We start from the raw sequence: 24,541 nt of genomic DNA, 5'->3' as shown, positions 1-24,541 counted from the left end.
CTCCACATATACCACCCGCAGAGCAAGTCAAAACAGCTGCTGGGTCCCACCTCGGGCCTCTGATCGGTCAGCAGGCCTGGGATGGGCCCTGAGATTCAGATTTCTAACAAACAACCAGGCAAGACTAAAACCACACTGAGCAGCTAAGGTCTGGTGCACTCTGTCCAACGTGTGAGCCACTAGCCATATGTGGCTACTTAAATCACAAGTACAGAAAATGAAAACTTCCGTTCCCCAGTGGCAGCAGCCACATTAAGTGGCTAGTGACCAGCAGCTCCCATCCTGGACAGTGCAGACCTGGGACATTTCATCACTGCAGCCAAGGATTTCAGGGAAGTTTATACGCAGACTTTGGAGTGCCCCGCTGCGGGCCCCTCCTCCCCCAGGATGTCCCCCTCAATTTTCAGGTGTTTTGGCAGCTGACTCCTGAATTGCACAGGTGAGGTCTGTGAGTCCAAAGGGGCCAGGACAAGAGCCAGAAGTAACCAGAGCAGAATGTGCAGCCACCACACGCCACATGGGACACAGCCTGGAATTCAAGTCCTGCCAAGTTAGGGGGCTGGGGAGAACCCTGGTGACCCATGAAACCCCAGGAAGGCCACCTTGGAAAGACCTGTCCCAGGAGTGCAAGGACATGAAATAAAGAATCGGAATAAGGGCAAAACAGAACTAGATCTGCCTTAATGATGCCTCCACCAAGTGAAAGGGACTCACTGATATTTAAAGGTGCACCACACAGAATTCAGCACTCTTCATACAAAGACAACAGAATTCAGGATCTACACATACCACCCACAATTTCCAGGAAACAATAACCATATGAAGAAACAGGAAAATGTGATCAGTCAAAAGAAAAAACAGTCAGTGGAAACAAACTCATAGATGACCCAAATGTTGAACTAGCAGAAAAGGACTTTAAACCTGATGGATAATGGCTGAAGGGATGGAGAATTTCAGAAGAAATCACTTGTGACAAAAATAAGCAGCAGAAACCCTAGAAATAAAAACTGTGTATCTGAAATATAAAACTATGTATCACTGAATAGTATTAACAGCAGATTCGATGTAATTGAAGGGCTAATGAACTTAGAGACAAGTAGAAATCATTCAAACTGAGAAAAAAGATTTAAAAAAGAACCTCAGTGACCTGTAGGATGGTGTCAAGTGATCTAACACACATACAATTGGAGTTTTCGGAGAAGAGACAGAATGGAGGAGAAAAGAAATATTTACGGAATACTGGCTGATTTTTTTTCAAAATTGGATCAAAAACAGTAACCTAGGGATTTACAAAGTTCAGCAAACCCCAACAAGCTAAAAGAAAATCACACCTTATGCACATTATACAAAACTGCTGAAAACTACAAATGAAAAAAAAATTCTTAAAAACAGCCAGAGAAAGCGTGCCCTGCATACTGGGCGCCACAGTAAGAATCATGGTTCACTTCCTCTCAGACACAATGGAGGCCAGCAGAAAATGGAGTGGCGTCCTCAGGGCTGCAGGAAACACTGCTTGGCTTGGTCCCTCACAACCACCTGTGAGCTGGTGAGACCCCATCATCCACACGTGACACTAAGGCTCAGAGCTGTGCCTGGTGCATCCTTGGTACAGGCCCCAGCCAGGCCACGGTGTACGCAATCTCTTGGCCGTCACCCCCACACGTGTGCTGCGCTGCCCAAGGTGGCAATGACCTTTGGGTGGGAGGCAGGGTGGTGCTGGGGCCAAGACACAACGGGACCTGGACCTCCAAGGCCCAGTGAGACACAGAGAAAGGAATGAGCTCCTTCTCGTCCCTCACAAATGACCCGCGGCCACCCGTCCCACGGAAAGGGCGCCAGGAGACGTCCCACGGAAAATCAAGGGGCACAACAGAATCCATCTGGAGCAGACTTTTGTGAAAAGCTGAAACAATCATTGCAAATAGAAACACATCAGGAGTTTCTCTTCCCTGGAATCAAAAGAATGACCAGCACCAGTGGGAAGGTCCAGTGGAGGAGGGCGGGAAAGAGGGGGCTGAGCCCGGGCAGCTGGGTCTGGTGCCGGGAGCTGTCGCAGGCATGGCTGTGCTTCCTCCGTCTGAGCTGCAGGATGTTTACGAACTGTCACACTGACAAAAAGAAGCTGAACACATTTAAGAGTTTGCTCCTTTAACAGACTAAGCATGCAGATGGCGGTGGGTACGAGCTTCTCCTGTTCCTGTACCACGGTTATGTCCCCATGGGAGGCGGAGGGGAGGACAAGGGAGAGGTCTCAGAAACCATGCAGCCCTGTGGGGCTGGGGCCTGTCTCTCCGCCGGCCCCTCGCATGGCGGAGGCAGCTCACAGGATCTGCGTTTTCTTCTTGGTGGGCGCAGCTCCTCAGGCCCGTGGGCAAACGGGCAGCAGTGTGACGGCAGGGCACAGCCGTCAGGGTGGTGAGTGAAGAACCAGCAGAGGCGGGTTTTGAAAGTTCCTGAGAGCAGTGTGCGCTGGGCCTCCGGGTGCTTTCCCTTCTGACACTTCTCTTCCCTCCAGTCGCGAATGTGAACGGTCCCATTCAGAACTGCATTTGGGACAGAGAGAAAGACAGCCAGGAAGTCAGCCTGCAAGTCCCTTAGGTCCCCAGGATCTGTGGGCTGCACCGACACGAGCCCAGAGTCCCCGCCAGTCCCAGCCAGCCGCTGCCCAGGGCGACAGGGTGCTGAGGTCTCAAGCAGTGGCCGTGGTGATGGAGGCACGCGGCCAGCAGGGGAATGTGGAAGGGCTGAGGCCGGCACCACGGGCTGGGAGTCCGCAGGGGTGTGCCGGCCCCCGGGAAAGGGCAAAGAGCCCTGTGACTGCAGCCCAGGTTCCGGCGGCAACATCAAAGTTGTGGCCACGGGACAGTGGCTGTGGCAGCACGGGGGTCGGGCTTACGGGAAACCAGGCTGAGGACCTGGGGCGAGGGGTGAGAGCCCTAATGGGGTCCTGATTCAGGGAGGCTAGACGCTGTCTGCACGGTGGCCCTGGTTCTTAGGACATCTCCATGTCACAAAGAGAAAACGAATATGCAGGGGACACGTCCCTTCTAGGCAGGCAAAGATGGGGGAGCAGGCGGTGGGGACCCCCACGGCCAGAGCCCCCAAAATATAAATGAGGGTGAGGGTCCACCGTGGTGCTGGGGGAGCATGGTGGGAGGGACCTGTGCGGCTGTAGGACCCCAGAGGGCCGGGGTGGGGGCTGTGGCCTGGCAGCTGACCAGGCCGCTCTGAGCTGCCGAGCCATCGCTCCACCTCGGCTGACACCCCCGCAGCTCACGCCTGGCTGTTTCCTTCCGAGAGCCAACAACTCCACGTGAAACGGAGCCAAAGCAACCAAGCCCATCCCGGTTTTGCCTGGAAGCTGTAAACCCGCCCGGAGCCTTTGGAAAGTCTCGGGAAAAACACAGGAGACTCATTGAGGCAGCCTGGCTGTGCGACCCCTAAGACTGGGCATGTGACTGAAATCGCCACTCCGCTCTCAGGTCCGCTCGCGACGGTGCCCGCTCCTGCAGACTGACGTTTATTGCTTTCTCCTGGAAGCAGAGAAGGGAGCCGCAGAGTCGCCCCACTATGAGGCCACAATGCGGGGATTCATCCTCACGGGAGCAAGAGGCGCCTCCTCGCCGGGCTGTCTCCCCTGAGCTGGCTCCTGCACTGTCCCCCCCCCCCCCCACGCTGCCGCTCAGCATTCATTCTCCGCCTGAAAGCGAGTCAAGGAACCTCACTGTGCCCACCGGATGCTCCCATGGCAGCACCTCCCAGCGGGCATGGAATGCCACGCCCCAGCTGTGGGGAGAAGGCGCCTCAGAGGTAAGGCTCCCAGGTGTGCACCCCAAAAAGGCGAGGGGCCCCTGATGGCCTGGATGGGCTCATGAGAAATCTGGGGGAGGTCACAGGGGCCAAAGCTGGGCATGGAGCCCGGCCCACAGAGGTCATGCCCGGTCCCCTCCTATCAGGAGAGGTTGGCTGGCAGAGGCAGCTTAACTCCACAGGCAGTTAAGGCTACACCTGGCCTCACCTTTGCAGCAGTACCTGCCGGGTCAAGGAAAAGGGAGCCAGGATTTCTAAGGCCTGGGAGTGGGCGCTAATGACAGAGTGGTGACGCTAGAGCTGAGGCAGGGAGCCCTGAGGCTGGCCAGGAAGCCGACACGGTGCCCCACACCCACAGGACACAGGGCAGCTCTCAGGCACGTGCCAGGCCCAAGAGGAAGGCCTAACAGCCAGCTCCCGTCCCGGGCAGGCCCGTACCAGGCACCCTCCAGCCAGCTCACAAGCCAGACCGACCACCCACAGACTCTGCCTGTGCAGAAATGCGTTGCTGATTGTAAGATGGAATCACAGCAACAGATGCTCTACCAAAGTTCATTTCCCACCCGGCATTTCTGAGTGTTTTCTCCCTCATGTGTGCCACCGACAGGCCTGAACAGCACACGAAACCTGCCGTCCACCTCCTCCACTGTTTCTGACAACAGACATCACTTTAACCAGTGTCCTGAGGGGCTGAAGAACCTTCCAGAAAATCGGTTTGGACCGGGATGGTGCTGCATGCTTGGAAGCACTGGTCTGCTCCGTCTCGACCTAGTGGCCTGCCCAGCCCCTCCCCTCGAGGGACACCTCGGGCATGTCACCAACCTCTCTGAGCTGCGTCCCCATCTTCAAGGCCGTGAGCATAGCAACTGACCACTCAGAGCGCGGACGTCCTCACCGAGCGCGCCCTCAACAATACTGGAGACCGTCCACGTTCCTTTACAAAGAACCCTCACAGATAAGGCCCAGCTTCAGTGCATAGTTTTTGCATGACTGGGAGCAGACTGTTTACTTGGAGCTCAATCCCCACGCCTCCTACTCAGAAGTGTTTCCAAAAATAAAAGTGTCCCCCCCATGTGAACTGCACAGAAAAGCAGTCACACACATGCATATTTATAATGGAAAAAAGATACTATTTCATGAAACCAACCGGAAAAACGTGTTGGGAAAAAACAAAAGAAGAGCGGCCCTCCGGCTGCATGACTCTTTCCACCCACTGGGCTCTGGACGCAGAGCGGACCCCCGACGGCTGTGCCAGCTCAGCGGGAGCAGGAGCCTTCAGTTCCAGAAGGCGGTCCTCCAGCCCCCGGGGGGCCTGCCCTCCTGCAACCACCCCAAACATGGAGACTCTGGTTCCGTTTACAAAGTTTACCTCCCTCGGAGCAGCAGCATTTATCCAAGTGAAATCAAGTTCATGTGAAAACAAAGCTTAGCTCAACATGGGCAACCACGCCATCCAAACACACTGCAGGCGTGCACACCCAGCTCTCCCGTGCACACATGGGGGGGAAGTACAGGCGTGCACACCCAGCTCTCCCGTGCACACATGGGGGGGGCAGTGCAGGCGTGCACACCCAGCTCTCCCGTGCACACATGGGGGGGAGTACAGGCGTGCACACCCAGCTCTCCCGTGCACACATGGGGGGAGTACAGGCGTGCACACCCAGCTCTCCCGTGCACACATGGGGTGAGTACAGGCGTGCACACCCAGCTCTCCCGTGCACACATGGGGGGAGTACAGGCGTGCACACCCAGCTCTCCCGTGCACACATGGGGGGAGTACAGGCGTGCACACCCAGCTCTCCCGTGCACACATGGGGGGGAAGTACAGGCGTGCACACCCAGCTCTCCCGTGCACACATGGGGGGGCAGTGCAGGCGTGCACACCCAGCTCTCCCGTGCACACATGGGGGGGAGTACAGGCGTGCACACCCAGCTCTCCCGTGCACACATGGGGGGAGTACAGGCGTGCACACCCAGCTCTCCCGTGCACACATGGGGGGAGTACAGGCGTGCACACCCAGCTCTCCCGTGCACACATGGGGGGAGTACAGGCGTGCACACCCAGCTCTCCCGTGCACACATGGGGGGAGTACAGGCGTGCACACCCAGCTCTCCCGTGCACACATGGGGGGGCAGTGCAGGCGTGCACACCCAGCTCTCCCGTGCACACATGGGGGGAGTACAGGCGTGCACACCCAGCTCTCCCATGCACACATTGGGGGGCAGTGCAGGCGTGCACACCCAGCTCTCCCGTGCACACATGGGGGGGAGTACAGGTGTGCACACCCAGCTCTCCCGTGCACACATGGGGGGGGTATAGGCGTGCACACCCAGCTCTCATGTGCACACCCAGCTCTCCCGTGCACACATGGGGGCAGGGAAGAAACGGTGGCAGCACTCAACACCTTAGGAAGTTTACAGCCTAAGGGAGTGGACAGACACGCCTCCATCAGCCATGTTGCCCAGTTGAGGCCTCCTTCCCTACCACCCTGCTCAGCAAGAACATGAAGGAGGGGGGATTCAGCCCCAACCCTGGGGCTCAGGGAGCTGCCCACATCCCCAGACAAGGCCCTAGGGCCCAGTGTGTACACACACCCCTTGGGCTGGGCCGGCACATCCCCTCGGTGCAGACTGCAATTCTGCGCCTCCAGGCTGGCTTCCCTCCCCTCTGGAAAGGCGCCCAGCCACCTTCCCTACACAGATCCTGACCAAGGCACCTGTCCTGCTGTGCTGGACCCACCACCTGGTGTGCCATATCCTGGGGACAGGGACAGAGAGGCTGTCATCTCAGTGTGCTCAGGGAGAGCCCTGTCCACAGATGGCACCTCATGGGCCGGAGACTGGGGGACCCAATGGCTTCCCCTACCCCTCGCCGTGAGGAGGGTCAGGTGTGTGTGCCCCTTCCCGCCCCCCAGGCCATTCACTCACCCCCCTGCTGAGCACCACAGTGTGTGTGTGGGGGGCTGTACACCGGCCCCGCCCACAGGGAACTCTTGGTCTAGCTGGGGTGGGGATGTGACAGGGACAGGAAGACGTGTGACAGAAGCACATGTGGGATCTGGGGGCGCAGAGGCAGGGTTGGGCAGGGGCAGATGGGAAGGTGGTTTCGTGGAGGAGACGACACTTGGGCTCCCATCAGAGAGGCCGGGACACCAGGTGGGGAGGAAGCAGGGACCCTGGGGGAGTGGGCACAGCGCGTGGTGAGTGACGGCCCCACAGAAACATAAGCGGGCAAGCCAGGCGGGAGGGACGGAGAGGGTCAGTGCCACAGAAGCTGTGGAGGCAGGTGCAAGGAAGGTGAGCGAGGGCGGCACAGGGAGCGCGTTTCCACCTGTGTGAGAAACAAGCATCCTGAAAGGCTTAATCCACTTACCTTCAAACACCTGATGGTTGTTTTTCAGCAGCGTCTGCAGACCGCCACACTCCCGCTTCAGCCTCTGCAGGGTCTCCCTGTCCAGCTTACCTGCGACTTCAGACAAGGAAAGGCTCTCTGTGGAAAATGGGGTTTTCCCCCAGACAACAAAATGGCTATTACAAACTTATTGAATAGGCACAAGAACAATTCCAGTTCTATAAATTCACACCCTGTATGTACGCCAGCAGGAGGGAACACCAACATTTAATGTAAAGGTCCAGTAACCTAGCGCACACCTCACAACAGCCGGAACCAGGTGGGCAGCCATCACCACCTGGGCTCCCCCAGCTCCCCACCTGCCAGGCCCTGCATCCCTGTCCTCCCCACAGGCCGCCCCACCCCTCCTGCCTGCGAGCCTCCCAGATTCAAAGGGTCGGCACTGTGCGGCCCAGGCCTGGAGACCACAGTACAGGCAGCTGTGTGTACCGGCTGCTATAATTCCACCTGTCAGAGTCCAGTCGGCCTTCCAGGTTTGCCTCTCAGCTTCCTTAAACCCGTTCTGAGGACCCAGGAAATGTAAGGAAAAGTTACACTGGCCCACAAAGCCCTGCCCACCCTCCCAGGTTCTGGCCCCATGAGCCCCGTGACGCTGACTCATGCCCTGCTTCTGTCCCTCATCCTGTGGTCTGTGTGCGCCTCTCCCCCTCGCTGGAGCAGGGACCACCTCCTCCCAGTGTCCCCGAAGCCATGCCTTGCAGAGGGCAGACCCCAGGCCTGCGATCAGTTAGGTCCTAAGGACAGGTCCACTCATATGTCATGAGGTCCCAGAAACATGGAGGGTCCCATGCCTGAGGGCAGGCTGGGTAGGGGTCACTAATTCCAGTGACCAAAGAGGACAAGTGCCCATGGGTGAGGGCAGGTGGCTGAGAGGCAAAGGGCCCACCACCTCAGCGGAGCTTCTCCCAGATGGGGGAGAGGGGGCAGCTGGAGCACCTCCAACCAGTCTCGGACCAACAGAGACCAACCTGGGGAGGACAGCGCCCCAGCTCCCAGGTATCTCCAATGGGGGGGCAGGCCTGAGAAATGATCATCAGAGCCCCCCCATCTACCTCTGAGCCGAGGAGAAGAGCCAGGCTTTGCTCACTAAAAGGGTGTCCCACCCGAGGCACAGACTGGCATCCCTGTGCTCGACCATTCCCAAAGGCCCCAGCACAGAAAAGGGCCGTCGTGGAAATGACAGGACATGCTCCACATTTTCAGATTCACCCGAAGGTCTCTGGCCTCTGGCCTCGCCTGCCTGCCTGCTATGGGCTCCATGCTCGGAGGCCACGTAGAAGCCCCCCGCAGCTGGCCTTCCGCTCTGGTCTGGCCCCGCTTCAGCAGAGCACACCTAGAAAGTGGCGTAGCCCCCACGGAACACCCCATGGCACCTCGGGACTGTCGGCAATTGCTCAGCACCCGAGCCAGGGCTGACAGCGGGTCCCCAGAAGCTCCCCTGATCAGCTGCTAACAGGGTCGGCTGATTCCTGGAGAAGGGGGACACACTCGGTGGTGCTGCCACGTCACAAGGACAGAGGTAGAGGGAGAAATGACGACAAACAAGGATGCCAACACCCACGCCTGAGGAAGACCAGTCTGAGGGCGAAGGAGGACCCACAACTACGGCCTCTCTGGCCCGTGCCACACACAGAGCAGCCAGGCGCAGACCCTCACAGCAAAAGGGAGGAGTCCCCAGTTTCCTCCAGTGACCCCGTCTCAGAGGCAAGGCTCTGGCTCGGCCCAAGCAGTCAGCTCCACAGCGCCCCCTGGCGGCTGGGAAAGGAGCAGGAAGGACACGCGTCTGCCCCACAGCCTGGGACTCCAACACGCCCGGCAGTTTTAGAAAAAGCACCAAGACTCACACTTCCACTCCTTGCGGCCTTGACGGCCACTGTTTCAGCACATTGTCCGGCCTATGTGACCAATCACACACAATATCCTCCCTGCTCTCCTGTCTGATTTGGCATTTTGGGGATTTCACTTTCTAGACTGAAGCTGAGTAGCTGTAGACCGAGACCTGAACGTGTCACGGTTAAGGGCCCGGTGGTAGCACCCTGCTCTCAGTCTCCTGCCTGGAGGCAGCCGATGTCCCGCATGTCCACAGGACACGGAAGGAAACGTAAGAATGAGCTTGCAATAGCCTGTTACCCCTGTCTCTTTGAAATATATTTAATTAAAAGCGGCCACACAGTTTTAAGCTGGTTACGAGGGAGACCGAGTCGCTGCCTGAAACCCAGCAAGTGCTCCGGTGACGCAGACGGTTACCTCCTCGGTTCCAGGCCTTCAAACGCCCGCCGGGAGAACTTCTCGGGTTTAACTGCTTTCCACCCAACAACAAATCTGCCACTTGTAGCACCACCTGGTCAACAAAGTGCCGAGGGAGGGCGGCACAATTCCTTACGCGCTCGGCTTTTTCTCGAGGGCGAAACCCAGGCAGCCATAGTCCTTCAGCCTGGACGTCCGGGGCTCCATGGCCGTCAGGGCACCCGTCGGGGCGGTCCGCGCTGCTGGCGGCGGCTCCGGGGGCAGGAGGGGCAGGCGCCCGGCCGGGCGGGCTCCCAGGGCAGCCCCGCCGCCGGTGGATGTACTGCGTTCTCTGCACATCCATGGAGGCTTCTCCAGCGGGGGGGTACGTTCTCGATTTCCCAATGAGACAAACCTGCATTGGAAAAGAGCAGTCAGGCTCCTATAGTATTTGAATGCCCCCATGAAACTCCCTGGAGTACACGTTGCACAGAAGTGTTAGCTATCTGCCACGAAAGAAAGCCTTGTTTTAAAAACCAACTCCAAGATCAAAGACTTAACAGTAAACAATGCAAAGCCATGGAAACACGCATCGCTAAGACTTCTGTGGGGAGCGAACAAACATGCACAAACCCAGGTCCACTTGGCTGAGTGTGCCAGCCACCCTGTTCTAGACACTTTGCTCTGTCAGCCCTCACTTGCCCCCACCTCTGCCCCACGCAGACCCTGAGGGTCACCCTAAGAGGGGGCTACGAAAGAATGAGACGTCTCTGTCAGCCCTGCCAGAGCAAGGGGAGGCGTGAGTACCTAGCAGGGCAGTCAGCCAGTGGGCATGTGCGGCCCGCACCACTCTCTCCTCCCTCAGACGTGCACACAGAGGCCACTCTCCAGAACAGGGCCTGTCCCGTGACGCCGCCGTGAGCATAGTACCTCTGCACGTCCTCCCGGGACACCAACTACAAAGCCAGACAGGCAGTGAAAGAAGGTGAATCTGGTCGCATCAGAGCTGCCCCTTACTACGCTCCAGCTCTGCCACCGGCGACACACGTGACCTCAGGCAGGTGACTTAGCTTCTCTGTGTGAGGACGAGAATACCTGCACAAAGTCCGGTGCTGTGTGTGGACACGTACTCTTGCATTTGACCCCAAATCATCCAGTTACAAGGAAACCAAGGCTGGGGGAGGTAAAGGGTCATCTGTGGCTTCTACAAACACCAGTGGAAAGACAACTGCACAAACCAAACTGTGGGGTCCTCACACCCACCTACGCAACCCAAACTTCAGCAGTTTCTGAAAACCAACTGCAGCCTCAGAGGACCACGACTTGCCCGAATCGAGGGCATTTAGAGGACAGGAAGGCTCTGACGCCGCGTCTTACGCCCATTTCCTGAGCTGTGACGGCGCGGACAGCCAAGAGGCCCCTGAAGCCAACAGGGGGGCCGAACCCCGACAGCCGGTGAGCGCCCACCACGGGGACATCTGCCCTCCCCACCTGGCGGAGTCCCGGAGGGTGCAAGCGTCAACTAGGACCCAGACCAATTACATTGCAGATCAATCTAAATCAATGAGGCTTTTAATAAAATTTGAAATCGTTCTGAACTTCTGAAACGACCTTTCATTTCAGCCAATTATTAGCGCGTTCAGCAGCAGACAACACGAGGGTCAAGAATCTCTACACAGGCCAAGCTGACACTACCTCGGGGAGACCCCGTGGGGCCAGTCCCAGTTTCTGGAAAGGAAATGAAGACTGGCTAAGGGTTCCTCCAGAGCTGCCTGGAGAAGGAAGTGTCAGAACGTCCCCAAAAGAGGCAACCGTACAGAGAAAAGCCCCGAGCCCCACTGACGACTGAGATGTTGAAATTGGGATAGGGCCCTTCTGGAACATTCATACTTTCAAACATCAGGGCCATTTATGGTTCTGGGCCAGGCCCTCAGCCTTCTATCTCAATGGCAGCACGTCGCCCACGGAGAACACGCGAGGTGGCCGGGACGCACCCGCTTGGTGGAGGGGATTCTCAGGCAGTCCTCTTCCACGTGGAAGCCGCAGGTCGCTCCCACCTCTGCGATGAAATCCAGGTACCCGCGGTACTGCGTCTTCTCACTCTGCCTCCGGTGGTATCTCCCAACAAAGTCGAAGAAGCAGCAGGGAAGGACAAAGAAACGGCAGTTGTAGGAAGACCTTCAAACACAATCAACAAGCATAGGAGGCAGAAGTCGTGAATCCAGTCAGTGAAGAAAATTCAGCAGAAAGCCACGTGGCAATCGTGTTAGCAGGGGAACATACAAACGTCTGCTGCTGGCTCGTTTTAATATAAAAAAATGAAGTACAGCTTTCCCCAATTTAATTTCTAGAAACACTGGAGCACAGTATTATCTTTCCAATAAAATATGAATCTCATTACTTTTATAGAAAGTATTTTCCATTGCAGTTACTCGTCAACCGTAATCTAAAGCTTTCTGAATTGCACTGAGATTCCAGCCGTGAATCAGAAATTTCAGAGGTCGGCCTCACAAAGACTAAGATTTTCTCCCTGACCTCCCTAATTCCTTGAGAGCTAGAACAGCTAGCTCACAAGAACCTGGATGAAGGAGACCAGCAAACAAAATATTTCAGGGCAGCAAGGTAACGTGCGCCGTGATGGTCTCCTGATACAAAAGCATAAGCCACATCCGACAAAGGTGTGATGTTATCTGCGAAACAAATACTGCAAAAAGCATCTTTATGTTGACAGATGTGCCCTTTGAAGACAAACTCTCCTTTATCAAAACAAACTTCCAAAAAAATGACACACCTTTCAACACTGGACGTAAGTACTGTAGAAGTAATCAGTTTCCATCAGCACAGTCCGACAGAAGTCTGACGGAAACCACGCATGCAACTTTAGGTTTTCTAGTACCCATACTTTAAATAGCAAAACAGGTGGAATTTCTTTTCAATTTAACCCAATACATTCAACATGTCATTTCCACACTTTGAAACAGCTGCATTTCAAGTGCTTGACTGCCACATGCAGCTGGTGGCTCCTGTTTGGGGCAGCGAGGTTTAGTCACCCAACACCCCAGACACCTGCCAACTTGTCTACCTACCTGGCTGCAATGACAGGTATCCATGGTGTTAGTTCATCGGAATGGTTACCGATTAACCAATCAACGTCAGGGAAAAGGGTGCTATCGTTTGGTGTGATTGCACCTTCCTAAAAGAAAAACACAAAAACGAGACTAAACGTTTCGGAAATAAATGCAGAGCTGCTGAGGCAGCAGCCCGAGTGGGCAGGCAGAGGGCCTGCAGGAGCTCGCCATGCTCCCCGCAGGTTCTTAGCCCCTGTGGGCTTCCTGTGTCAATGCTGAAGCCGGCACTAGGAGTGAGGAAGTGAACGTGGCTGCCCCCAAGGGCAGGAAATATGAGCAACTTCTAGAGTCATCACTAGGGAAATGCTTTTCTGAGTGCTAATTTCCTTTTGATAATCAAAACTGTGCTTCATTACAAAACCATAAAAAGGCGCTGCAGGAAAGAGGGGACACGTGACCAGTTTCATCTTCAGCAGAATACAGGAAGAAGAAACGGCCTTAAGAGTGGGTAAGTGGAAAGCAGCTAGGGCTCAAGTTGACTTAAGTGTATAATATAATGCACCTACACAACCTCAGACGTCCTTCCATCTTTATCTATTAAAAGATAAACACATGAGGAATCCACACATGCAGGCATGAATAATTCTTTGCTATTACTATCTTTTGTGAAAATCCACTGAATCGGCATGTTAACCACTCTGAAAACTTCTGAAATTAACCTTGAAACAGCTTGCTTTTGTGATTTGGGAACTTGAAACACTCTCTCCTTCCTGCTGAATCGTTAACTAGTACCGAAATCAACAGTCTCAACAGTGACTCTATCAGTCAAAACTGGCAAGAGAGCAGACACTACATAATTACTCAGAGTCCTCTTAACTTTAAAGTTGATGAACCCCCCAAGGAAGTAGGCAGACGTGTTACTCATTGATCAAAAGAAACGGGAAGACTAACAAAACTGCAATATAAGAGCATCTTGCAGACATGACCTTAATAAAAATAGAATTTAAATTCTACAATCTTTCTGCTTCTTAAATAAGCATATGTGCTTTTAGTCACACATACATTGAAATGTTGAAAATAGTATTGCTCAACAGGTATACCCATAATTTAAAAGCAGGAAAAACAAACTTTGATATTTATTCTTTATTCCCACTCATTCTAGATTTAAATTTGCCTACTTGTCTCTTTAAATGGCCTGCATTAATACAAACATCACTTATACTCAGCAATCCCGTAACATTTACAGTTATCTCGCCAACAGCACGACGGACAACAAAACCCCACTTGTTTAGGAAAAGTTTTAAATGACATTCTGAGTACAGCAAACTGACTATTCCTATTCCATAAACAGCTCCACAATTAAGACACTCTGTGATCCCCACACTACTGTTTCTAAAAACAGGTGTCTTTTCTTAACAGTTTCTTACTTATAATCAAATGAGGTTTTTGAAAGGAAGGACGATGCTGTACCCCACGCGTGGCCTCTGAACGTCCAGCTTGCCCATTCATGGAAGGGCCTCGTTTCCAAGGCACCACACAACCACCGCGCTAGTTTCAGGCCGTTCTTCTAAAGCAGGAGGTGTCACAGAAGGCGGCCAGGCCTCACCTCACATTTAACAGTAGAATAAGCAGAATCTCCAAGCTCTGAGATAGAAGGTCCAGGTGTAATGAGACACAATAACAAGACTAGAACACGAACTCCACGGCACACGATCTCAGAGGAGCCTGAGGCAGGCCACAGGGGACCTCAAACACAGGACTAGAACCTTCCACCCCTTCTGCCAGCTCACCTGGGGTCACCACTGGAACACAGGGCTTATTCAAGTACTGCCTGAACCTCTTCCCAAAGACATTCTTTTGTTTTTTTCAACTGTGGACACAGGGGATTTTGAAAACAATCACGTCCCTCCTGTAGCTCTGCTCATCAACCTCGTGCCTAAATTAGAGCCCTTCCCTTAACTGTGTAAGAATATATGGTCTGTGTGCTACTGCAGTCTCCCCTGGACATCGTCTGCTTCCCGACATTCTTCAGACCGGAGAGCTTAAAAATGTTTTATTACAATGCATGACTGCGTAAGCGAATGCAAATCCTTGAAGCATAAAACAGCAATACAGAATGAAAAAAAAAAAAAGGAAACAAAGAGATGTCAGGCCGCTGCGATGAACTTCCCTTCAATTTGAAAAAAGAAAAAAAATTTGCAACATACTTCTCAACTTTAAAAGCAAGTGACACAGAGAGAATACAAAAATAGTGTCAAAAAGTTTATTTTCCATTTACAGATGAAATGATATGCCCGAGATCTGTTTCAGAATAACAGTGGGGCTAACGGAGGGGGTGGTGAGATAAAGGAAGAGTCCTGAAGCTGGCTGATGAGTTTCTGGGGTTTGTTATGCTCTTGTCTCTACTTTTGTACAGTCAGTGTCGTGCGGGGGTGTCATGCGGGGTCTCTGCTCCCGCTCCCCACAAGAGAACGCAGGACATAGTGAGGCCAAAAAGGAACACCCACGGAGCCATAGGTAGGGGAGTCATACTAGTATATTCTCGCTGGCGGCACTATACTCTCACTGGAGGCTGGATCCACACTGTCCGCAACCAGCCATTCTAACTGCAATCCGCGCTGGCCAGCCCAGCCGCCATCTTCTTGCTAGCCCCCCATTTTTTTCTGCTAGCGTAGCCATGGCAGTTATATTAGTGGCCAATGGCTCACTGGTTACAGCTGACGGCCAACTAGCCACAGCTGATGGCCATGCAATCACAGTTGATGGCCATTTACTCCCTGAGCCAGCACCTGTCTATGTGAGGCCGAGAGCCTGGAAACTACTTTCTGGGGTTCTGCCCCCACAGTCAGGCATCGTTTAACAACGGGAAAAGTTCTGAGAAGTGCATCGTTAGGCGATTTCGGATTTTGCTGTTGTGTGAACATCACGGAGTGACGCACGCACCCAGGAGGTCCAGCCTACCACTCACCTAGGCCTTGCGGTACTGCCTGCGGCTCCTGGCTACCCGCCTGTACAGCATGTTACCGTATGAAACAACATGAGATGACATCAAGCACAAAACACGCGATCAAGAGACGCAGTAAAGTGCTCGCTTCAGCAGCACATATACTAAGAGACGCAGTAAATATGAAATGCACGTGGCCGCTGCCGGCGTAAACAGCATACTGTTCTACAGCAAACTTTTTGCAAGTAGACAGCACACTCGCAGACAATGACAAAAAGTATCACGTAGTAAATCCGCACGCCAGTAGCATGCCATTTACATGATGAGGTGTTACGCACTGCACGTAACTGTACTGCTACACTTTCGACAACTGGCAGCACAGTGGGTTTGTCTACTCCAGTGTCCCCACAAACATGTGAAGGATGCTTTGTGCTGTGACATTACCACAGCTATGTCACTGGGTGACAGGCACTTTTCAGTCCCATTATGATCGTATGGAGCAAGGTCGCACACATGGTCTATCGTTCCCAGAAATGCCATTATGTGGCACCCGGCTGCATTCCTGACAGTGTCCATCGTGAAAAGTAAGCATCTCTTCATTTCTCAGGTCAGCATCCTGCCCCCTGGCGGATGAGAACCAGTGGCCCAGCCACCCTGGGCATTTAGTCCAGGACTAGGGTCTTGAGACACTGGCAGTGGAAAGGGCGCCCCAGAGCTGAGTACAGGGCCGCACTGCTGAGACCCTGCCTGGCTTGGAGGCCTCGACTAGAGACCAGCCTGTAAACACTTGACACCACACCTGCTGTGGGAGTGCCGCTGAGGTGACCGATCACTTCCTCCCTTAGGGACACATTCCTCTCTGATGGCCACCAGGACAGGCTGCTCTGAACCGAGGCTGGAGGGGCCTGGGTGCACAGTCCTGGGCTGAGACCAGGATCAGAACGAATGTGCTGTGCGTCTCAGGAGCTCGCCAGGCCCAACTGCACGGCGTCGGCACGCCTGCGGCCCAGCCCCACCCTCCTTCACTCGCCTCCTCACCAACTTGCCCTCTGCCCCAAGGCAGCACCGAGCACCCACAGAAGGTGCCCACCACCCACGGCAGGCCCGCGGCCGGCCCACAGGAGGACGGCTCCTCCGGCTGCAGAGCTCAGCTCCCCTCTTTCCATTTAACAGGAAGGCTTTGAAGAGCCTGAAGGTTCATCCTTTCGCTAAATGTCAGATTACGTGAATTGTTATGTTAGCATTTCTGATCGGCCTACACAGAGACACACTCGTTGAAACAACTGTCACCAGGGGATAACCATGCAGGGACCAAGTGAATGGACAAAGCCAGTACCTCTAGGCGAGTCTGTGGCCCATACATGTCCCAGATTTTCCTTCTTCGGATATCGATCCCTCTGCCTGGGTGCTGAAATAATTTCAGAAATCGAAGGTTAAGTTCAGTGCATCATAATACATTAGCAAGAACCAATTAAACTCTGCAGGTACCTCCAGCAGTGGAAAGTACAGACGCCCTTAGCACTGACGGAGGGCACCAGAACAGCTCTCAGCCACTTCAGACAGACACGCTCTGTGCTCCCCACTCGCAAGGCCCAGACAAGACCTGCCCCACCCTCTGACAGCCACAAGTCTTCACGAAGGGAAACGGAGTCCAGGTGTGGGAACGTCTCCATGGCTGGAGCCCCAGGAAACGTGCCTGGAAAGGGAGCTGGCTCCCTCGGCTGTCAGGTTCCGATCTCAGGCACAGCTCCTCTCCCAGCTCACGAGACAAGCCTCTCCCACTAGGTGGCTTCTCCCCCAGGACACCACGACCACCTTGTTAGCTCTCACAGGGAACCGTATTTCTTTCACAATACCCTTGCCCCATCACTGTCTCCACCTACCAGCTTCCATGTCACCACCTGATGTGCTAAGCCACACCTGTTTACAAGTGTTACAAACCCATTCTTTTATGAAGCAATTCAAAAAGGGCGCTGGGACAAGCCCACTCCAAGCTCCCCATGAGGACAAGTACATCTGTGAAACAGACAGAATGCCACAGTCGGAAGAGAACCAGCCTTGGGGCAGCACTGGGCTTCAAATCCCAGCTATCACCCTCGAGTGTGAAGCTGCTGAGCCCCAGTTCGCTCGGCCAGATGACGAGGGAACCGTGCCAACACACTGGGTTCTCTGGGAAGGCTGGGACGACGGCGGGAAGCTGCGGGCCGGGCGCCGCCACCCCGCCCTGACTGCACTGCTCTCAGCTCATGCTGCCTTCACGTCACCGATCCAGAAAATGGTATCAGTTTTGTGCTGTGGGATGTGTGCACGTGACTGCCCTCTGAACTAGAACTTAAGCTTCTCGAGGGCACACTGTACCTTATTGTTTATTCTCCTCTAGTGCCTTCAAACGGTGGGTTTTCCAAAAAGATTTGACATACGTGCTGTTTGAAGCCTGTCATTTTATAGGTGCTCCTGGCATGTCCCTGAGAAGCCCTTTCAGTCTAATGAGACTGCTCTTTCCCTCGTTTTACAAGCAGACTGTTCTGCAAAGCAAGTCTACAACCAGTCACTATTCCGACAGCCAGGCTGACTCCGAACCCAGATTGTCCCAGTGGAAAAAGGGCTCAGCGAACCCCGCGCTAGCCTTGCAGACACTCTAGGAAAGGTACGAGAAGGGGCCGTGAGCCCTGCTTTACCCCCTCACTGCTCAGCACGTGCACCAGGAGGCCATTTCCGCACCCTAAGTCCACAAAGGACTGCTTAGCTGTCACTCCCCGCTCGGCTCGCTCGTCTTCCCATAAAACCTAAGTGAATAGAAGAAAACAAAGTCAGTTTGTAATTCACTCTAGCCCAGAATTCTCCAGACACAAACCCACATGGGACTACACTGTGCACTCTCAGAACGGGCCTCCGCGCAGGTGAGCAGAGGGCGGCTGCAAGTGGCCCACGGCTCTTGTCTGATGCTGCACAGGGCAGCCGCACTTTCTCCTTCCATCAAGATGCCACATTAAAGTGGTCATCTCTGGGCAAGAGCTTTAAATACTATTGTAAGTTTCCTCCTGCTTTCTCTGTATTCTTCAAGTTTTGTATACATTGATAATCAAAACAAAATAATGCTATGTCTTAAAAAAAGGACTAAGAGAATTACAGTTGAAAGGAAATTGAAAAATACCTAATCTAAACATTTTATAGATCAGAAAATCAAGACTGCCAAGTTAAAGGGCACATCCAAATGGAGGTGGTCTAGCGAGCTCGCTAAGGAAAGAGCCACGGCTAGAAACCCCGTGTGCAGGGTTGGAGGGCGTGTGAGCGTCAGATGGCTGCCATCGGGGGGGTTCCCCAGACCAGCAAGCATCTCCATGCCGACCATGAGTGATGAAAGGACAGTTCAGCTTGAATCCCTCCAGTCAAGTTTCACAATTCACCCTTGTTCAACATTCATGCGAGGGTACCCTGCGAAGTTAAAAGCCATCACGTGTGGAACCAACTGTGGCAAACAGAGGCACACACACCTGAGTCATGGCCCTGACAGGTGGCGCCCACTCCCAGCGGCATCACCAAAGCCACCTGCCCCCACCCCACGGAGCTCTGATGGCACGCTCTTACCAGCAGGTAGGCAGCAATCGCCACATCTTCATATACAAACTTCTCAGGGTCAGTCACCTCGGGCCACACCTACAAAGTTTTGAAGAGCGTGTGAAAGTTGTTCTCCCATCTGCCCCTGTTTCACAATAAGTATCTCTGGAAGGCATAAGTCAAGCTGGACTAATAATGTAATAAAATTAAAAAAAAAAAAAAAAAAGGCTCGTTCTAAAGGCAGGAATTCGGTCTCTTACAGTAAGATCTGCACAGACTTTTTTCCTATCTGTGTAACAGGACACGTCGAAAGCAACAGTCCAAGGCAAGATTTTACCACAAAGACCGTGTATATAGGTACTTAGATGAGGCGACCGCACAGCACATCGTACTTTAATTTTTCATATATTTTTAAATATCTTTAAGTTCATACCAAAGCATTATGGTAATTTAGCAACTAATTTAATGTTCAATTATTTTAAATATTTCATTTTTCTCTTGAAAAATAATTAGTATTATGCAAAAATAAATAAATGCTTTTCCATAACACACCTGCCAACGTTTTTGTGGTTTGTATCTCTAAGTATGTCACACAGCAGCACAGCCACGAGTGACCTGAAGTGGGTACATTGACTTAATGCCGGCATATGTAGAAAACTAGAGGGCATACAGGAGAAACCATTTAACCTGGCACAGTTTGGTCACGTGACCTCATTTATATGGGGCGGTCACAGATGCTGCCCCCAGAATTACCTTGACCATGTCCTTGTACTTCTGTTTCAGCGCCTGATAGGCCTTGCTGTACTTCACAATGGAAATGAGGGACAGGGTGCTTTTAAACGCGCTCTGCCTGCTCTCCACAGACCACCTGGCCAGCTTGGCCAGCAGCTCGCCTGCAAGCCACGTGACTTTGGGGTAAACAATTCCATCTGAATGCCATCTTTCTGGACAGAAAATTAAAACAGATATGAACCTTTAAAAATAAGAAAAACATGAATGAGCAGAGCTGGTTTTAATTCTTATTTTTAAATTACACACTTATCTACTTACCAAACCAAGAGAGAAGACCGCTACAATCACAAAATAGTTTACCCAAAACACAAAACAAGCTGAACTCGTTACAGAATTTTCACCTAACAGAGAAAAACACATTTAAAAAGCAGGAAGAATTCCTCTTCTCTTGCAAACACTGTTAAGAAAGCATCACGCACCCTATGAAGCCCAGCAGAAGGAGGAACTAAAATGACCAACTAAAACTACCGGCTACTTCAGACGCACTAACTGGCCAGGTGCTAAAGGCCTATGGATTTTCCTAACATTCCTCTTCTTCATGCATTTTCACATGTGCAACTCAAATGTGAGTTTGCTGGTTCACCGATCATTTACTGGACGGAAAGATGAGTGCTCAGTCACGAAGCTAAGGACCCACACGCAGTCCCCGCGCAGTGTGCGGTTCCCTGGGCTCCTGTACCTTCTGCCACCAGACGTGGTGAGCTGTGGCTCCTGCCTGCGCCGTTCGCTCTGCATCCCAGCTCCCAGCAGCACCTGATCCACGGCAGGTGCTCATGACCCGGGGGGCCCAGTGGGCCCAGATCACAATACCCTCTCTGAGGCTGCAATTCGGGCAGCACAGTGAGGGGAGAGCGCATCGTTTGTGGGGAAACAAAAAGGAGGAGGTGTTCAAGGGGGGGCCCCTACACAAGCAGAAACACAGGCGGCTGGAGGAGAGAGAGGCAGAGCTGGAGACAGGCACAGGGGACGAGGAAAAGGGGTCTGTCGGGGTGGCGACAGCTATGACTGTCAGACTTCTTATCACCACGTGCACCAGAGGAACACAACTCACTCCCAAAAGTGACAGCACTGATTCTGCAGGAGAGACACACCGAGGGAGGTCACAATGCAGGAAGGGCCTGGGCGGGACCGCTGGATGCTCACCTTCCCCATCCCTTCCCCTCAGAAGCTCTTGCTGGGGCTGACGTACTTCGGTGGGCCTCTCCCCTGCTCTTCCTGGGCCTCACGCTTTCTCCAGGTGTCCACAGAGGTCCCCACACCTACTCCCTTATCCACTCAGGCCTGTCTTTGGATGTCCCCATCTGGGAGGCCTTCCCCGCCCACTCTACATACGCTGGCACAACACCACCTTTGCTAACGAGGGGCAATGGGAACAGAGACCGTTTCACCTTTTCTTTCTCGGCACGGTACTTAGCACTACCTGGTACTAGAGAGTATGTTCACGTGTGTCCCCCACAAGACTTGCTCACCGCTGTCCCCCAAGGCTGAGCACATGGTGGGTACATAACAAACACTGCTGAGATGGCAGCCCATCAAATGCCCATTTAATTCATGTGTGCTCCCCAAAGTATGACCAGCGCTCACAGGAATGTGAGTGACAGCTGCCCAGTGGGGCAACGATAGGAAACGCCAACCTGGAAAGACGGGGGGCTGCCAGCTCTGCCGTCAGTAACTCATCAAAGCGCCGGGAATGTGCTCGCTGTCATCAGTGCACTGAGCGCCGCTACGGCCAGGCCTGGCTGCGAGCAGCGCCACGCACGTACCTGAGCACCTAACAGCTTGGCGTCAGCACCCAGCCAAGTGACCGCACAGGTGAACACGGGGCCTGCTCTCACTCCCCACTTTCAGAAAGGAGCACGCTGAGAGAAAAGGGCCTTGGGACAAAGTCCCTTGGGCAACCTCTTGATAATTCTCAAGAGGCATCACCTTGGTATCCCCTAAGAATTCCCATCAAGCAACAGATCCCTATGAAGCCCTGCCTGGTGCCCTCAGAGGCTTATTAAACCCATTTCACAAGTGCGACAACTGAGGGCCACGGAGACGATGTACCCAAGGTCACACTGCTAGTGGGGAAACCCAGGTCTATCTGACCTCAAACCAAGCTCCTCCCACTGTACCCCTCTGCCTTCCACAAAACCATGTGCAAAGCTCATTCTGCTTAAACAGACACATTCCCCAAGGTTGTTTTAGAAAGTACAGACTGGATGTGGCTTTCAGGAAAACATCAGCAGAAGGGAAAAGAGTGAATTTACCCTTCCTCGCACTTTTTCATTTAAAAAATACCTACTAGAATTAAACCAAATCTCACACTTTCTGTATAGGCCCAAACGCCATATGGGACAAAGGGAGCTCATTAAACTGCTACTTTAATGCTAAGCGTTACTAAATACCCATTACATCTAGACGAAACAGAGCCTCAGCAGGAAATCAAAAAGGAAGCTCGCAATTACTCTATCACCAAGTTGTGAGAAACAGCAACATGATAAAGGGATTTGAGTTCATCTGATTTCAGGGCTAAAACTAGGTGCTATAATACTAAGCCTCAAGGCTGCATGGAAAGCAGAGACTCCAGCCTCCAGCCAGGCTGTGACCAGAGACGCAGGCCAGGTATCAGTGACAACAAAGGCGTGTCCTGCCAACACCTACTACCAGGCACCGTCCACAAATCCTGACTGCCCGACAGGGTCCCTTTAGCTCTTCAGTGGCCCAAAACCATGCCGCCGCCTAAAGAAATCATCAACTGATACCATAACACATTGAAAGAGGAATCAGTTCTCTACTTACCATTCTTCTTTGATGTGACTGAGCTGAATTTGATACACATTGCTCATCTTAACCTTTAAATTCCCTGTGTCGTCTTCTTCCAAAGGTAAAAAAGTTACAGTTCCATTGAGGACATCTGGCGAAAAAAACCACACGGATGCCAAGTTAAAGCTGCTTAGTTCAGTGTCTCATCAGAGTTACTATTAAAAACAGAAACGACTCAGGTCGTTAGTTTCCTGGACGACCCTCCCTCTCCTGCTCTGCTGGTTCTCATACACTGAAAGGGCAGTTATATCAGTGACTAATGGCTCACTGGCTACAGCTGACGGCCATCCACTACCTGAGCCAGCACCTTTCCACGAGAGGTCCAGAGCCTGGAAACTGCTCTCTGGGACTCCACCCCTGCACTTCTTAACCCAACTGCGTCCTCTGCTAAAGATTCTCTTCTTGACCAAAGTCAGGCCAGGCTCCTCTGAGACCTTTCTCCACTGGGCATCAACACTGGTCCATAAACACTTGAACAAACACTAACGTGGTTTCCAACAGCTCAAGGCCACACCCCTAGGAGGACCTCAAAGTGACTGAGAAAGTTCAAGGCTGCTGCCAAAAGAACTGACTGTTCCAGCCCACACCTGAAGACGGGGCCTCTTCTGGCTTCCGTGAGGGGAGGAATCTGACTTCCGTAAACACAGATGGGTTTCACGTGGACACTTTTCTCCCTTTTAATTTTTCACCCTCTGAGGCCCCCGCCCCATACACACCAGTCCCTCATTCTCCCTTTAAAAGGCCCAGCCACCGCTGCACAAACGGGAGTCAGCTCACGCTGCGCTCCTCTCCCGCAGGGAACAGTGCGTGACTGAAACCTATTACACCTTTGCCACTTTAAATAGCGTCTGGCTGCGTTTACCTGACACCTCCCACTACCCGAAATACTCCTTACCTCGCACGACTATCTCTCTCTTCGGAGCAGAAAGCGGGCAATGCGTGCTCCCCTTGGGGATGACGGTTCTGAGAACCACGTCCAGCTCGTGCTGAGCCTCTGGCTGCGAGCCCGTCCCAGGGCCTGCAAGGAAGGCCAGCACATCTTGATCGTCGCGGACAAGGCTGCGGGAGAAATCGTCCCAGAGGGAATCCAGGTCCGAGGCTGGGAAGTCGTCCTCGCCGAGTCCGGCCTGGCCGGGCTGTCCGGGGGGCCCCGCGAGCACGGGCGCTGCGGCGGCTTTCCCCTTGTCTGCCCCGTGCTGGAGCCGTCCCTGGGGCCGCTCGGGGCCCGCGCTCGGCCTGCGGCCCGGGCCTCCCTCGGGGGAACGCTGACCGGGGCCCGGTCCGTCCTCGGGCCCGCATCCCGACCTGCGGCCGCGGGCCTCGCTCCGGGGCAGTACGGCCCTCCGCCGGCCGTCCAGGCGGACGCCACACAGCCGCTTGTTGGCCACCTGCGGCCTCTCCAGCCACACGGCCACCGCCGCCCAGAAGCCGCCCGGGAGCAGCGCCCCGGGATCGTGCACAGCGGCCCTGCCCACCTCCGCCATGGCCGGCCCGCGCCGAGAGCCCCGCAGCGGCGCGCCGTGATGACGCAGGGCGGCGCGGGGCGCGGACGGCTGGGGGCGGGGCGCGGACGGCTGGGGGCGGGGGCGCGGACGGCTGGGGGCGGGGCGCGGACGGCTGGGGGCGGGGCGCGGACGGCTGGGGGCGGGGCGCGGACGGCTGGGGGCGGGGCGCCGGGGCCGGAAATGAGCGGGCGGGGAAGGGCAGCCTGCGCTTCCGTCCTTTGGTTGCGGAATTTCACCTTTGCTCTGTATTCTCTGGGGCTCGGTTCCAGGCTGTTGGTTCCTCCGAGTAACGTGACCGAGCTGAGCTTTGTAGAATTTGGAGGTGGGGCGTTTATAGACTCACGAGCATTCCTGCATCCGCCTGCTGATTGTCTCCGGTATTGATGGGTGATCAGAGTCCAGGAGCCCGCGTTTGTGA

General features: G+C 53.9%; 1 protein-coding gene across 1 annotated transcript; it reads right to left on the bottom strand.

The window, feature by feature from the left end:
• Positions 1-1,210: 1,210 nt before the first annotated feature.
• Positions 1,211-24,212, bottom strand: TRMT44 (tRNA methyltransferase 44 homolog). The gene is made up of 11 exons (XM_019711492.3): positions 23,514-24,212; positions 22,595-22,709; positions 19,772-19,991; positions 19,049-19,117; positions 18,139-18,246; positions 16,797-16,868; positions 12,535-12,641; positions 11,443-11,626; positions 9,470-9,863; positions 7,184-7,300; positions 1,211-2,543 (listed from the first exon to the last, which is right to left on the bottom strand). The coding sequence occupies exons 1-11, from the start codon at positions 24,100-24,102 to the stop codon at positions 2,209-2,211; spliced, it is 2,310 nt and encodes a 769-aa protein (XP_019567051.3). The 5' UTR covers positions 24,103-24,212; the 3' UTR covers positions 1,211-2,208.
• Between the last annotated feature and the right edge of the window lie 329 nt (positions 24,213-24,541).

The sequence above is a fragment of the Rhinolophus sinicus genome, chromosome 1 (genome assembly GCF_057876585.1).
Source record: "Rhinolophus sinicus isolate RSI-liver-muscle chromosome 1, RSI-T2T, whole genome shotgun sequence".
Classification (NCBI taxonomy): Eukaryota; Metazoa; Chordata; class Mammalia; order Chiroptera; family Rhinolophidae; genus Rhinolophus; species Rhinolophus sinicus.
Note: the sequence above shows the minus strand (reverse complement) of the source record. Positions and strands in the feature narration are given on the sequence as shown.

Bases quoted from the DNA above. Each gene is read 5' to 3' on its own strand.
- TRMT44 (XM_019711492.3), bottom strand. From the start codon at position 24,102: ATGGCGGAGGTGGGCAGGGCCGCTGTGCACGATCCCGGGGCGCTGCTC. The intron at 22,710-23,513 runs GTAAGGAGTATT...TTTTTTCGCCAG, and splicing joins GAGAGAGATAGTCGTGCGAG to ATGTCCTCAATGGAACTGTA. The intron at 19,992-22,594 runs GTAAGTAGAGAA...TTATTTTTAAAG, and splicing joins AGTCACATCAAAGAAGAATG to GTTCATATCTGTTTTAATTT.